This window comes from Paramisgurnus dabryanus, chromosome 15 (genome assembly GCF_030506205.2).
Source record: "Paramisgurnus dabryanus chromosome 15, PD_genome_1.1, whole genome shotgun sequence".
In the NCBI taxonomy this organism is placed as follows: domain Eukaryota; kingdom Metazoa; phylum Chordata; class Actinopteri; order Cypriniformes; family Cobitidae; genus Paramisgurnus; species Paramisgurnus dabryanus.
Genome location: NC_133351.1, coordinates 27486114 through 27502378, shown reverse-complemented (window position 1 = coordinate 27502378; position 16265 = coordinate 27486114). Strand labels below are relative to the sequence as shown.

General features: G+C 38.9%; 1 protein-coding gene and 1 long non-coding RNA gene across 4 annotated transcripts in view; one reads left to right on the top strand and one right to left on the bottom strand.

Annotated features, from left to right (window-relative positions):
- Positions 1-137, top strand: part of LOC135782828 (uncharacterized) — a 3071-nt gene extending 2934 nt beyond the window's left edge. The window contains exon 3 of the long non-coding RNA XR_010545499.2: positions 1-137. This exon is cut by the window's left edge and continues 1104 nt beyond it. This is a non-coding gene — a long non-coding RNA (uncharacterized lncRNA).
- Positions 1-16265, bottom strand: part of myo16 (myosin XVI) — a 226132-nt gene that overhangs the window by 169136 nt on the left and 40731 nt on the right. For all 3 annotated transcript variants that reach the window (XM_065292938.1, XM_065292939.1, XM_065292940.1), the window contains exons 3-4: positions 10733-10803; positions 7365-7508 (exon numbers count right to left, since the gene is read on the bottom strand). In XM_065292938.1, the coding sequence (XP_065149010.1) occupies positions 7365-7508; positions 10733-10803 (215 nt within the window). The remainder of the gene's footprint in view (positions 1-7364; positions 7509-10732; positions 10804-16265) is intronic.

The following is a 16265-nucleotide window of genomic DNA, read 5'->3' as shown; positions in this document are numbered from 1 at the left end:
GTTCGTTTTATTTTCTTTGTGCACAAAGTGTTCTTGTCACTTCATAATATTATTATTAAACTACTAATGGAACATGGACCTTTTTGGCGATGTCTTTCATTCTTTTCTGGGAAACGGATTGTGAGACTAACTTAAGTCAATGGGACAGACAAAAGCCTCCCGGTTTCATAAAAAAATTCTAAAAATGTATTCTGAAGACAATCGGAGCACTTGGTTGTTTAGAACGACACAGGGGTAAGTGGTTTATGAGAAAATTATAATTTTAAGGGTGAACTATCCCTTTAAAATTGTTTATAAAGTGGGTTATGTGCTTGTAAAATGTGTTGTGTAAGAGATATATGTCTGTTTGTATTTGTTGGGTTTTTGTAAAGTCTACTGAATTTGTTAAGAATTAATATGTTCAAAATTACAATGTATTTGGTTAATTGTTGGTACATGTTAAAACATGTTCATATTTATGTATTTGTTAACTGTTAATTCACATTAATGTGATGTGTGTATTTTTCTAATAAAAGGCTCTTAATCTTCTTAAATGGGTGTATTTTTCTTGAAAAATAAAAAATATACAATATTTACCAGTTTCTGGGCCACATCTGGCCCAGGGACCATGCAGATGTTGTCGGCCATATAAAACAAAGGGTCTGGGCCAGACCTGGGCCAAATAAGCAATTTAAGTCACTTTACAGTGTGCTAGCCAGACCTGGGCCAAATAAACAATTTAGGTCACTTTACAGTGTGCTGGCCAAATCTGGGCCAAGTCAGTATGTAAGATCTACTGGGTGTGGGCCACAACTGGCCCAGATTTAATAGTTTGATCCAATTTTTAGTGTGTGGACCAGTTCTGGGCCGGGGACCCAGCCAGAACTGGGCCAGAACTCAAGCAAATATGTGGCCCAGTGGTGGGCCAGGCAGATTTTGCTATCTGGGTACTACTGCTGCTGCAACTACTACTACTACTACTACTGCTACTACTACTACTGCTACTACTACTACTGCTGCTGCAACTACTACTACTGCTACTACTACTACTGCAACTACTACTACTGCTACTACTACTACTGCTGCTGCAACTACTACTACTACTACTACTACTACTACTACTACTACTACTACTACTACTGCTACTACTACTACTGCTGCTGCTGCAACTACTACTACTGCTACTACTACTACTGCAACTACTACTACTGCTACTACTACTACTGCAACTACTACTACTACTGCTACTACTACTACTGCTGCAACTACTACTACTGATACTACTACTACTTCTTCTACTACTGCAATTACTACTACTGCAACTACTACTACTACTACTACTACTACTACTGCTGCTGCTCCTACTACTTCTGCTACTACTACTTCTGCAACTACTACTTCTGCTACTACTACTACTGCTACTACTACTACTACTGCTACTACTACTACTGCTGCTACTACTACTACTGCTGCAACTACTACTACTGCTACTACTACTACTACTACTGCTACTACTACTACTGCTGCTACTACTACTACTGCTGCAACTACTACTACTGCTACTACTACTACTACTGCAACTACTACTACTGCTGCAACAACTACTACTGATACTACTGCTACTTCTCCTACTGCTGCTGCTACTACTACTTCTGCTACTACTACTTCTGCTACTACTACTACTGCTACTACTACTACTACTACTGCTGCTGCTACTACTACTACTACTACTACTACTGCTGCAACTTCTACTGCTGCAACTACTACTACTGCTACTGCTACTACTACTACTGCTGCAACTACTACTACTGATACTACTACTACTTCTCCTACTCCTGCAACTACTACTACTACTTCTCCTACTACTGCAACTACTACTACTGCAACTACCACTTATACTGCAACTACTACTACTACTACTGCAACTACTACTACTACTACTACTACTACTGCTGCTACTGCTACTACTGCAACTACTACTACTGCAACTACTACTACTACTACTGCAACTACTACTACTTCTGCTACTACTACTTCTGCTACTACTACTACTACTGCTACTACTACTACTACTGCTACTACTACTGCTACTTCTGCAACTACTACTACTGCAACTACTACTACTACTGCTACTACTACTGCAACTACTACTACTACTTCTGCTACTACTACTTCTGCTACTACTACTTCTGCTACTACTACTACTGCTGCAACTACTACTACTGATACTACTACTACTTCTCCTACTACTGCAACTACTACTACTGCTGCTACTACTACTATTGCAACTACTATTACTACTGCTACTACTACTACTGCTGCAACTACTACTACTGATACTACTACTACTTCTCCTACTACTGCAACTATAGCCCTGCACGGGCTTAAAACTCCAGCCCTAACCCGGCCCTGACCCGACGTGTTCAAGCCCTACCCGACCCCAGCCCGACAATGCCTGCAATTTTTTCAGCCCGAACCCGACCTGACCCAAGACCAATATCAATTACTTTTAAGCTCTCTCTCTGACGCGCGCGCTCTTTGATGCGCGCTCTCTCTCACTCGGACGCGCTTTCTCAAACATAATAAGAGGTGAAGTATAGCTGTAGCCTACAGAAATGCTTATTGCTGTAATGTAGGGAGTTGTAATAGCTCATTGTTCACAGTTCATATTTATGATCTTATAGTCCATTTGAACATTTTTGTACGAACTGACTGTATTCTTCAGAAAGCACTAAATAACTTCCCTTCCCTTACCTGTCGCTGTTCAGTGTGCAATTAATAAATAAAAATTAGTATGACGTTAATTTTTAAAAGTGTGCGAGGTCCTTGCACGTCCTCCGCTAGCAACACAGAAATGGCAAAAAGCGCAATCGGCTAAACGAGCATTAAATATTAATATGACGTTGATTTTTTGTTTTTATTAATTTATAGTCACAAAACTTATCAACAAAACATCGATTAAAATTAAGAGACAAATTATATGAAACGAAATTTATTTTAAAGTAGCATGAAAAACTTAAATTAAACTCGGAAATAATGTCTGACCCATTACAATTCTACATTCAAATTGACCTTTACAACGCCCTATATGGCGTTTAAAATTACGGTCTATCTTTCGTATTAAGCTAACTAAATTTAAACAAAACATAAACAACATTACAACAATATTCAAACCCAACAATACTCAAACATAAATATAAAACAGACATTATCTATAAGGATACATAAAACAATCTGATATAGCGTTTATAATAGCTGGTTGGTAGATGTTTACTATTTTTTGCAAAACCTCCGTTGCAAACCTCCATTTACCTGAATAAAAATAATTTTTACTTTGAAAATGATGCGATGTCACATTAACATGAGCTGTTTGTTTACATAAGACTCCATCTACGTTCATTTCCACTGCAGCGCAACGTCTGAGTTCTCAAACTAAAACAGGGTCTGCAGCTTTTGCGAACGAATCCGTTTATGAGGGATGAAAGCGGTGGTGTGTAAATGAAAGGCGTAAACGTAGCAAGAGTAACGTTTTAAAGGACAAACGCATTAGATGCGCGATGTCTCTGCTACACACGCAAACACACACACACAATGAGGAGAGACGCTAAAATAAGCCAGAGCCCGGTCTGTTAAAAAAAAAACGGCCCGAGCCCGGCCCAAATGGGCTTAGCCTGTTGGGCCCCGTCGGGCCCCGACGGGCTTGCAGGGCTCTAACTGCAACTACTAATACTGCAACTACTACTACTGCAACTACTACTACTGCAACTACTACTACTGCAACTACTACTACTGCAACTACTACTACTACTGCAACCACTACTACTGCAACTACTACTACTGCAACTACTACTACTGCAACTACTACTTCTACTGCAACCACTACTACTGCAACTACTACTACTGCAAATACTACTACTACTGCAACTACTACTACTGCAACTACTACTACTGCAAATACTACTACTACTGCAACTACTACTACTGCAAATACTACTACTACTGCAACTACTACTGCAAATACTACTACTACTGCAACTACTACTACTGCAAATACTACTACTACTGCAACTACTACTACTGCAAATACTACTTCTACTGCAACTACTACTACTGCAAATACTACTACTACTGCAACTACTACTACTGCAAATACTACTACTACTGCAACTACTACTGCAACTACTACTACTGCAAATACTACTACTACTACTATTTTGTCATCTGAGACAAATTGTATGGGTCCCATTAGATTTATTTCAGTGACAAATCTATTTCATAATCTTAAAAAACATATCCAAACCCCATATTCGCATGTGTAATCTGTGGGCAATACTGCAGTGCCAGCTTACTTGTTATACTTTATATAACATTTTCTGAATGCACTGTAAACGTAAATTTTGGGACCACAAAAGAATCACAAACTCAATTCATACATAAATTCTAAATTATGGCACTTCACTTATATATATATTTTCCTGTATTCAGATGCTGCATTCATGTGTTCACGTATTTACATTATAATCCAGGATGTTATATCAGTCAAACTTGTTCATACTCACACAGTGTAAAACCAAACCCTTTTCATTTACCAATCAGACCCGGTCGTTTCTCTCCTCTCTCGTCCTTATTTGCGACGTAACGCTGTCAATCATGTGATTTATAAAAAGTCGGCAGACCTAAACACAGTACTTGGTGAATTTGGAGCGGCAATTTTAACACAAAAGAGAGAAAAAATCCTGGTCGCATATGCAGGCTGCATACGTCTTCAAGCCTGGTTTACTTAAGTTAACTGAGCATTATCGCAATTTACGATTACCTAAGAATAATAGTCTATTTTAGTTAGTTAATATTCTTGATGTCTTGATGACATATGCATCTTAGAAATGCGACCTCCAGAGTCTGTTAGGGGTCTTAAATAAGGAAAAATACTTTTAAGACACTTAATTATAACTGAACGTCCCATGAAGCACATTTTTAACTTGAGTTCAAAAAATGTTTTTGTTGAAGAAAAAAGAAAATCGTGTGAGAAATCTCATTTTCCATGGAGAAAATGGTGATTCACACTTTAGCAAGAATCATGCAGCCCTATTGCGAATGGTAAAGTCACAACATTATAGACTCCTTTATTCATACAAACTAAAATAAAATAGTCATTATATATTGCACACAGAAACAAACATCAAATGCAAGCATATTAACACAGACCTATCACAAACACACACATTTATCAGTGCCTACAGCAAACAGGCTTCATCTGCACGATGTGCCACACTGGAGCCACTTCAACATTTGGAGTACAAATTCTCCTCGGGAAAAGCACTCTTTGAAGTCACGGCTCTAAAAATAATCCTGAGTTTCCTTTTACTTTGTGTGTCTCAGTGAAACCTCAGAGTGAGCATCTGACACAACAGCAGAAACACATTTATGAATAAGAGTGAATCCACATGTGGATCTAGAATACGAGCATAGTGCCAAAAAAAAAAAAAATCAAGAGACCGTACCCAGTTTCTTTGAACATTGTAGGTCTTATTGTGTATCCGAAAAAATTAATATACTAAAAGTGCGGAAACGGTTTAACAATATAAGATTATTGGCTTTGTCCATTTGTGCTTTTCAGTAGAGAAGAAGGTCATGCCATGACGTACCGGTTTAAAACTGGTCACATATCTCCACATGATACAAATGCGTAGGTCAGAGTTCGTCAGACTTGAACTTTGGTATGCAATGAACTGTGAAATATCATCACACGAGCTTGCGTTTACAAATTAATGGAAGTCAGTAGAACGAATAGTCTAGTGTGACCACCCGGAAAAAACAACGGCTGATATCACAAATACATCTTACTTTTCCAACCTCTTCAACCATTTGAGAACACAGCGACAGCTTCACCATCCAAACTGCACTTAAAAATATCCCAAATTTTCCCAAAAGCTACTTACAGTAAGGAAATGCTGAACTAAAAAAAGCATTCAAACCATTTCTTTCCTACTGTATATGAGTAACATTGTAGCCACTGAATCTATATGAGGTCATATATGGTTTAGGCTTGAAAATGTGCTGCGTTTGTCCGTGACAAATGATGGCAGTGATCTAAAGTGATTGTGTGATGGCTAAAAGCCGACTGTCTAAAGCCACAGAAAATCCTGATCCCCTTGGATCTGTCAGCACTGTGAGGGATTACGCTCATCTGATCAGGCACATCCGACATATGACACAACTTTACTCCAAGCCGTCTTGTACACACAGTTTACCTTCAGGAGAGAACCTCTGCATTTTGATTACTCACCCACATCATGATGACAGCTCTATCGTTGTCTAAAGTAAATGGGAACACAGGCTATCAAGACAAATTCATCATTTAACACCATTACTGACTATTCCCTCCATAAAATTTGAGACAGTTTCATTCCCACAGATGAAAATCGCCTTGGTTCCCAATGTAACTGACAACAGGGGGACTTTACATTTTGATATGTCTGATGCGCAGTTATAATAAGGCTTCTAAAATGTTTTAATATACAGTAGGAGACAAGTCTGTGCTGTTTTGTCAGGGTAGTGTCAGTCACTATTCACTTAAATGTTTTTATCTTAAGAGTACATCTTGGAGGATCGCTCAGCACTAAGCAAAGACAGACAGGAAGAATAAACACATCCTGCTTCAAACATCTCTGTCAAATGTCTGTGTATATGTTTGCAAGTGCACACACCAATCTAACAAGGTTAGTCAGGGGTGTGGTGTGTCGACTCAGGGAGCTCATTAAATTCACAATACCCCGGATGAGAGCGTGCTGCGAGGGAGGCAGTGATGCTTTTCATCTTTGCCATCTTATTTTCACTTTCATCCTTCAGTACACAAACCTTTTAATCACATTAAGTAGAAGTGTCACACATGACACAGCTGACGAGAAATACCAAGAATGTTTTCGAGGAACAAAAGAAATGGCTCGATGTGCACATGTTTATTTTTGTGTGCTGTATTTCATATTGAAACAAAGTTTGGGAAGTCATATCACATATCAAAAAAGGTACAAGAAGGTACAAAAGGGGTGGTACCTTTTCAAAAAGTACACTTTTGTACATAAAAGGTGCATATTGGTAACAAAATGGTAAATAGGACCTTTTTAAAAAGGTACCATCCCAGTGACAACATTTGTATTTTGTTTTTTTGACATCCCTACCCAAACCCAACTCTAACCCTAACGCCAGGCGACATATAAAAAAATAAATCGGAAAAAATAGTAAACCAATACATAACGTGACATTCTAATGCAAACACCAAATCTAACCCTAAACCGAAGCGACAATGGTTTGAAAATAGGGAAAAGCAGTAGATTAAAATTTACACAGGTAATATTAAGTGAGGATTTGTGCATGTATGTTCTCACCATCAGCAGCAGTAGAACCATATCAGCGTGATCACAGGCACAGGCCACATGCAGGGCGGTCCAAAGGTCTTCATCCTGCAGGTTAACATTCAGTCCTTTCTCGATCAGAACCTCTGCTGCGAACACATTGTCATGACGGGCACACTGCAGACACAATAGCATAAGAAATATAATGACAAGTATAATACTGCTTTAAAGGTGCATTGTGTAACTTCTAAAGGATATCTTGACAAAATTGTAATATAATCTACATAACTATATTATCAGTGGTGTATAAAGACCTTACATAATGTACTTAGAATGAGCTGTTTTTACCTACATACAATGCGGGTCCCCTTACATGGAAGTCGCCATCATGTTTCTACAATAGCCCTAAACGGACAAACTGTTTTGTCCCTCCCTATCTTAAAGGGACACTCCACTTTTTTAAAAATATTCTCATTTTCCAGCTCCCCTACAGTTAAATATTTGAATTTTACCATTTTGGAATCCATTCAGCTGATCTCCGTGTCTGGTTGTACCACTTTTAGCATAGCTTAGCACAATTAATTGAATCTGATTAGACCATTTAGCATCGCGCTCAAAAATAACCAAAAAGTTTCGATATTTTTCCTATTTAAAACTTGACTCTTCTGTAGTTACATCATGTACTAACCCTCAGTAACTTTCAATAGCAGGGCACTATTTTCAGGCACTGCGTAATATTATTGTGCCTACTGCTGCCATGTTATCACAGCAAAGTCCTTGATTATTACTCCAGATACTTCATATCTGCCTAGAAAATCACAACTTTTAATTTTTTGTCGGTCTTAGTACACAATGTAACTACCGAAAAGTCAAGTTTAAAATAATAACTTGGTTATTTTTTAGCGTGATGCTAATGGTCTAATCAGATTCAAAGAATGATGCAAAACTATGCTAAAAGTGGTACCGCCAGACCTGGAGATCAGCTGAATGGATTCCAAAACAGTAAAACTCAAATGTTTAACTCTAGGGGAGCTGAAAAATTAGCATATTATATATTAAAGGTGCAATTTGTAAAATATTTGCAGTAAAATGTCCAAAAACCACTAGGCCAGTGTTATATATTTTGTCCAGCTGATTACTATCAATATCTGTAATGTTTTCAACTACTTGTAAATCGTGAGAAAATTTCCATTCAAAACATTGACACGGGGCAGTGTAGTCTCCTATCAATGACGTTAATATCCATGTGACCCTTTGTCACCGCCTTTACTGACGTAAAAACCACATGACAACAGTGGTCGAGTTTGACAAATTTGGAGCACAAATTTAGTGTAAATAAACGTATATTTTAAATATAAGTAAATTTTAATTGTATTTCTAGCGAGAAATTAGTATTGTAGTTTTCAAATATGTGATTAGTTATCACAAAGGCGCTCTCTGTTTATATTTCAAACAAGCTGCCTATGAAGTGCGTCTGAAAGCCTTTCTCTGAGCTGCGTTCATGCCTCTGAAGTCATTTCCTCATGAGGCAGCGAGGCATCAAGTCACTGTCTTGAGTTTTCGGACGCAGCGAGCCAGTGTCGTGGACAAATGCAGAACTATGCGTTAACGCCTGTCGGGCTACACGCTTGCTTATGGACTTATGAATTACTTTTTACCGTCTGCCGCTCGTTGTGTCAGCAAAGACAGCTCCCGTAAACGTACGGGGCAACCAAACGACCCAGGAAGAGTTTGGAACAAAACGAGAGAGGATCAATTTGTTGTTGCATTATCTGGATGGAGAGAGCTTCACGACAACATTTAACTAGACCGATATTCTGATCCTGCTTGTGTTTTACGCGATGGGTGAGTTGTTTTGATTCGTAACCCTTCAAAAAACGTATGCTATTATATTGATCACAACATTAGTGTGTAGATTGTAATCAGCGCGTCTTCCTGCGGACGATATGCACAGCAAAAGGTATTGTACATCAATATAAATGGTCATTTTAAGACACTTCAAAATAAGATTTGTAATGTCAATACATTATGTGAAAAATCATTGTAGATTTGTCTGTGCTGTGTTAACCATCGAATTTGGACTAATAGTCTAACATCTATGACTAACAATTTCGTTTTGAACATCACATATAAACTTACATAATGAAATAAACGATGTCATCAAACGCAACATTTATAAGACTTGATTACCTTATCCATCAATGTGATTTCTCGTTCGCGTCTGATTGATGGCCATCAGCAGTTGAGTTAAAGACTACAAATCCCATAATTCCACGCTGCTTCAGAGCGTCATTAAACAACATCATTGTTATTGATTTGATCTGGCGCCATCTAGCGGCGCATAAATACAAATTGTATCTTTAACAATAAAAATGGATATTTAAATAAAAATGTTTCGAAATATTCTGTATATATGTATGTGTCTGTGTTTAAATATACATAATAATTACACACTGTTCTGTACACACACATATATTAGGCAAAAATGCACTTTTATTTTGTATGCGATTAATCGCGATTAATCTTTGCACAGCACTAATATTTAGTTAAACCAACGTGTGTTTAGATTACAAATGTAAAGTTTTATAAAGATTCTGTGATGTGACATTAACTACATAAATCTTAGCACCTAACAAGAATCAGCCTCCTACTCTGCCAAAATGAAAGTTTATTGCATTGGGTATAAATGGTTGATTTCATAGGCTGTTGCATAAAAATGCCTTGTTTTGGTGTTGAGTATCTCAGACTCCTAGCAAGTGCCAAAGCTTAATTAAACTGCAACCAATTACCACTAAAATTGGATTTGTTCTGCTTAGCTGTACTAGACCCTGGCGAACCTTTAAAATTTATTTACCTCCCTGTGGACATAAAATTAACAAACAGACAATCGAGTCATCTATCTTGCTTGAGTACAGTACTTACACACTGGAGAAGTCTGTTGAAGTCAATGTCACTAAATGGTATCAAATGTTTCCCAGTGTTATACTACACCCACTAGTGGGAGTGTAATAGACACCAGTAATTTAATTGAAACACTATCATTATAAATGTCACATCTGTCCTGTTCAATGTCATATATAAAGACTCATCATGCAATTAGAAAACAAAACACAAAGATGAATCAACGGTCACTTTTTTTAGTTTTTCTGTATAATTGGGACACAAATAAAACTGAATAGATATATGTAATACTCTCTCCGGGGTGAGTACTGTAAGCGGGCACTGGGGCAATGTTATAAAAGGGGGCAGTTACTGTATTTCTTGTGCTAACAGCTCTGTCAGTGAAAGCTCAAGAGGCGGTGTGTGTGTGTGTGTGTGTGTGTGTGTGTGTGTGTGTGTGTGTGTGTGTGTGTGTGTGTGTGTGTAACTGTATTTGTCAGATCTTGTCCTCATGTTCTTACCAGATGGAGCAGAGATCCTCCTGAGGAAATAACCGTGTTCAGGTCAACTCCTTCCTTCAGCAGCCTTAACACTGAAACAAAACACAAGCACAAGATGAGTTTATCTGACAACAGAAGGAAACCACAAATATCTCTATGACATTATCTGCACAGCAACAGTGAAAAACGTGGTGACTTTGAAGACAATGGAGTCAGACACTGGCTCTGTTCCAAAATCCTATTGAGCTCCCCTGCTGTCTACTGCCTACACACAGTTTTCTAGGGCAGCATACTTACTGAAATGAAACCTTATAAGTGACTGATTCATCATGCTCTACATATGCAGCGACATCATATGATTCATAAAATAAATAAATATTAGTTAAAACGCTACTCCGCAGTGAGTTTTAATACTTAGAAGTGTACTTTATTCATTGATATTGCTGCAATATGCACTGTGGGATTGCTTTGTCCACAAAGGTTGAATGTGATGTTGACAAATACTGGAAAAGACAGGGGGCCCTATCTTGCACCCAGTGCAATTGACTTTGTCAGTGACGCATGTATCATTCATATTTTGCACCGGCGCTCAGCGGGTTTTTCCCTCCACAGACGCATGTCGGCAAACTAGGGAATGAACTTGCGCTCCCTGGGCGGTTCAGCGCAAAAAAGGAGGCGTGTTCCGGCGCAAACCATCCCTGATGCTATTTTGCAGTTTCAAAAAACAATTGCGCCACTGACCAAAAAAAACTAGTCTAAAGTCAGTGGCGCATTGCGCGTGGTTCATTATGCTACTTTAAGGGCGCATGCTTGACCATAATGTATAGCGTGCACAACGCGCACACACTTTGCTTATCTAATCTACACAGATGCAACAGTTATTTTTGCAAATCATAAATTGCTACAATAAAAAATATTAATACACGAGATAAGGGGAATCATAGTGGTGAGCATGCATTATCATGCAAATAACGATTAAAATATTTTCATAAGTTTGTTGTGTGGCTGTATTACGTTTATTTTATGTAAATAATAATTAAATTGTTTTCATAAGAAACCTTAATGTATATGAACTTGATTTGTAAGTGTACTTTGGGTTTGGACCTTGCTTGCGTTTCTTGGGTCCGATTTCAAAGCCCCCAAGCCCTCTCAGCGGTGAGGGTGGACGCAGATCTGTGTAGAGGCAGATCCACCTCCCATTACACGGCGTGCCCGATTTATGCTGGCAAGCTTGGGATTCCCCCGTCTCCTGACATCATTGTAGCGCTTGGCGCAACGATGGGGATGCCAGCTGATGAGACAATTGTGGCTATTTCCTCTCACGCCTGTTTAACCGACGCTGATTTGGGCGGGTTTCTCCTATCCCCATACAAAACAACTTCTCTGTCTTTGACTGCTCTTACAAGAACGTCGATCTCCTCGGCTGTGAACCGCTCCTGGCGTGCGCCTGGTAAATCCGTCATAATAATAGCAACCCGCCATGGAACTTGCGCACTTGCGTTTAAAGGGAATGTTGGATGACGTTCTGATTGGTTTATTTGAAGTTACGCCCAAACTACACCTATGAATAATGAACCTACTTCAGACCAACCCCTTATTGATTTGCGCCTGGCGCAAGAGTTATTTCTCCCGCCGGGAAAATAGCAACAGCGCCCAAGATCCGCCCACAAAGTCACTTGCGCGTTGCGCTTCACACTTGCGTTTCAGATCGTTAAAATAGGGCCCTTAGTCTTAAAAGGACATTTCACAAGACTTATTAAAGATGTAAAATAAATCTTTGGTGTCCCCTGAATACATATGTGAAGTTTTACCTCAAAATATGATATTATATTATAATTATATTATACTTTACCACTTTGTAAGTATGAGCAAAAATGTGCAGTTTTAGGTGTGTCCTTTTAAATGCAAATAAGCTAATGAAACGCAACACTGATCGGCATGATGGTGGTTTGTTGAATTTGAAACTTAATTGTGCTGTCCATTTTTTTCTCCCTCTCTGCACTAAATGGCCGTGCCATGGGTGGATAGTGCAGGTTTTAAGATCCCCTTCTGACATCAAAAGGGAAGACAAATTTCAATAACCTAGTTTTTTTCACATGCTTGCAGACAATGGTACTTTTTTTCTTTTGCAAAACTTTCACTGTATGAAAAAGAAAATCTACAAAACTCTTTTGTGTTCCACATGAGAGTCATACAGGTTAAGGACAACAAAAAGCGGAGAAATGACAAGAGAATTTTCAGATTTGGGTGAACCATCCCTTTAATTCTTCAGTTCTTCCACCAACAGTGGCTTTGGTACATTGACTGTGGCATCTGTGTTTCCAAATGTCACTCTGATGGATAGCTTGGAGACTGAATGGGTGAATCTGAGAGATCACTCAGCAATCCCCATCAGGAAATTGAACACTGTTGTGGATTATACAAAGCTGACAGCACAGGAAAATAAAAATGAATGAAGATCCCAGAGAGGAAATGAGGCAGGCTGTAAGGCTTGTAAAGGATGCTATCTGATGTATGCCAGAGCAATCAAGAGCTATTCAGTGATAAACGCCTGGCTATGCAATGTGTCAGATTAGCTTGGTACAGCAAAAAAAAAAAAAAAATTGATGACCGTACATCTTAATTACATGAACTTGTGCTGAACATGTAATCAATGCTAATATCATATGTCTTGCTGCTTTTTTGCAAAGGTATACTAGTAGCCCCAAAAGATCAATAAGTCTCAAACTAGGTAATAAATCTAAAGTGTACCTAAATGATTTAAGAACATGCCACACATATGGTCTTGAATCACCACCCACCAGGATAGACCAAAGGTTAATTGCGATATGATCAGGTTGGTTATACCCGCTGCAATGTTACGACCCTCGTGGGAAAGGTTACCACCCCAAGCAGATGTGCCGTTGAATGTGGCCATGAAGTGGTGTCAACACAGCTGGAAAGAAAGATTGTCTGCTTGGTTCACACCTTGTTTATTCAATCTGTATCAACCTATTTATGCACACTGTGAGTAGCTATGGTGTTGTGGGGGGGGGGGGGCGTTCATGCAAATAATGCGATCTAACCTCATTCATATTTATGAGGTGTTTTTTATGGCGATCTGACTCAGCGATATGCGCTTCTGGCTCGTTTGTTAAGCCTGATAAGGCTGTACCCTGTAAACATCTATGTGACCTCTATTATGCTTTGCACACAAGTTTCCAATAAAAACCAACAACCATCAGCTTTAGCGAGTCGTGCTGGCAACGCAGCTGTGTAGCAAACTGCAATGCAGTTAGATGATTACGAGGAAAAGCGTGCCACATAATACACAGCAAACAAATGGGCTACAAACTACAACGTACAAATACGAACACTCACTGCTATAAAGGCAACGTAAGTGTGCAAAAATTAGATTTGCCCCTTATACCCAAACATCACTTCAATCAACTTCAATCATTGCAGTTCACATGGAAGCTGAGCACAGACGACCGCGTTAATAATCTACTCCTACAATCTGCATTCATTAGCAGTCGGGAAGCGTAAATTATTTTCCACGTTTTTTTAATGTAATGGGTACAAGTTAATTTTATCTCATATACATGGCCAATTCACCAACATTCGTCTGTGTTTTATGGAGTAGATGTTCTCACTTTTGGTGCGTTAAGTGCTGTTTAAATTGCTCATGGGACGGAAATGAGCTCCTTGGAGAAAAACCCAAATCACCATATTAGGATGCCAATCTTTAATATCTCACTACAGGTATTGAATATTACCTGCTTAATGAGACAAAGCAAATATTGTTAGGGTCTTTAATACAAGACATTATCCTATTAAAAGAGTAGTTCAGGCAAAACATTTAAATTATGGAATTATTTAATCATGTCCTTTTAACTTTTTCACATTCTTCCTTGTTTGGATGCACTATTCACAAAAATTATTCTCTGATAGTCATAGTCCCCATTTACTTTCACTGTATGGTATAGAACAGGATGGACCTTCGACTTTAAAGCTTATTTTGTGTTCAAAGAAAGTAAACTAGTCAAACAGCTTTCAAAATATGTGACAATTACATACTTTTAAATTTTTTGTAAACTGTTCCTTTAAAGGTGCAGTGTGTAAATTTTAGCGCCATCCAGTGGTGAGGTTGCAAATTGCAACCAAAGGCTCAGTCCACTGCTCATCCCTCGTTTTGAAACGCATAGAGAAGCTATGGTACCGCCCCTTGAAAAACATGTAATTGACGGAGACAACTTAGTAAAAAAGGTTTGTCCGTTAAGGGCTTCTGTAGAAACATGGCAGCACAAAATGGCGACTTCCACATAAGGAGACCCTCTGTGTATGTATATAAAAACGTCTCATTCTAAGGTAATAAAAACATAACAGTACATTATAAAAAGGTCTTTATACACCCCTGATAATATAGTTTAGTATCTTATTTTGCATTTCTGTCAAGAGATCCTTCTAAAAATTACACACTGCACCTTTAAAGCAGGGGTGGGCAATTCTGGTCCTGGAGGGTCACAGTCCTGCAGAGTTTAGCTCCTGCCCTTTTAGTGGCATCTAGCAATGAGACTGTGAATTGCAACCAACCATTCGAAATGCACATTGAAGCTACGGAAGCTGCCACAGGACAAACATGTCATCGTCTGAGACAACGTAGTGACAAAATGCTCTATATAGAAAAGTTTGTCCATTTAGGGCTACTGTAAAAAACATGGTGGCGCAGAATGTAAGGGGACACGCAGTGTATGGAGATAAAGACGACTCATTCTAAGATAATAAAAACAATACAGTTCATTTTGTAAGGTCTTTACACACCACTAGGGCTGGGTACCGAACGTCGATACTTTTATGGTATCGAATGAAAAACTTTGATACTTTGAGTATCGAAAAATGATTTATCTTTCGATGCCAAATTTCGATTCCAAAAGCGGCTGTGTCTGTGAGCCTGTACTTGCGTGTAAGGACCTAAAGCACCGGCGATTGGCTGTCCACCACCACGTGACGTGGAGGATTTCTGAAAATACTCGCAGTCCACCTCGCAGTCACCCAACACAAGTGTAGAAAGGTATGAGAAAAAAGTCTTTGTGACAGTCTTACCAATAGAGTTAGCGCAAGCATGGCCGTGTTGTCTCCGTGAGAGGCACGTCAACCAAAACGGCGCTTCTCCGGCTTTCTATTTAAAGCACGCGCACAGCCTGTGTCTCTGCTTGATTTACTCGCGCCTGGTTCCGCATGGCAAGGCTTTGCGCGCGCGTCTCCCACAACAGTCTCGACAAGGTGTTTAAACTTGACCCACGCGCGCAGCTTTTGTCTCTCAATGCTTATGAAATACTCGCGCCTGTCTCTCCGCATCGCAAAGCCTTTATGCCCTCGTCTCGCAAAATGGACGATGCGTTTATTTTTTACAGTCTATGGTTTAAACTTGACACACACGAGCAGCCCAAAGCCTGGCTTGTTATTTAAAACAAACTAAAATTACATTTAACTGGTTTGCTAATTTCACTTGAATGAAATGACATTGAACGCATTTCCTACTCATTTTAAAAATCCCAAATGTATTTAATATTTT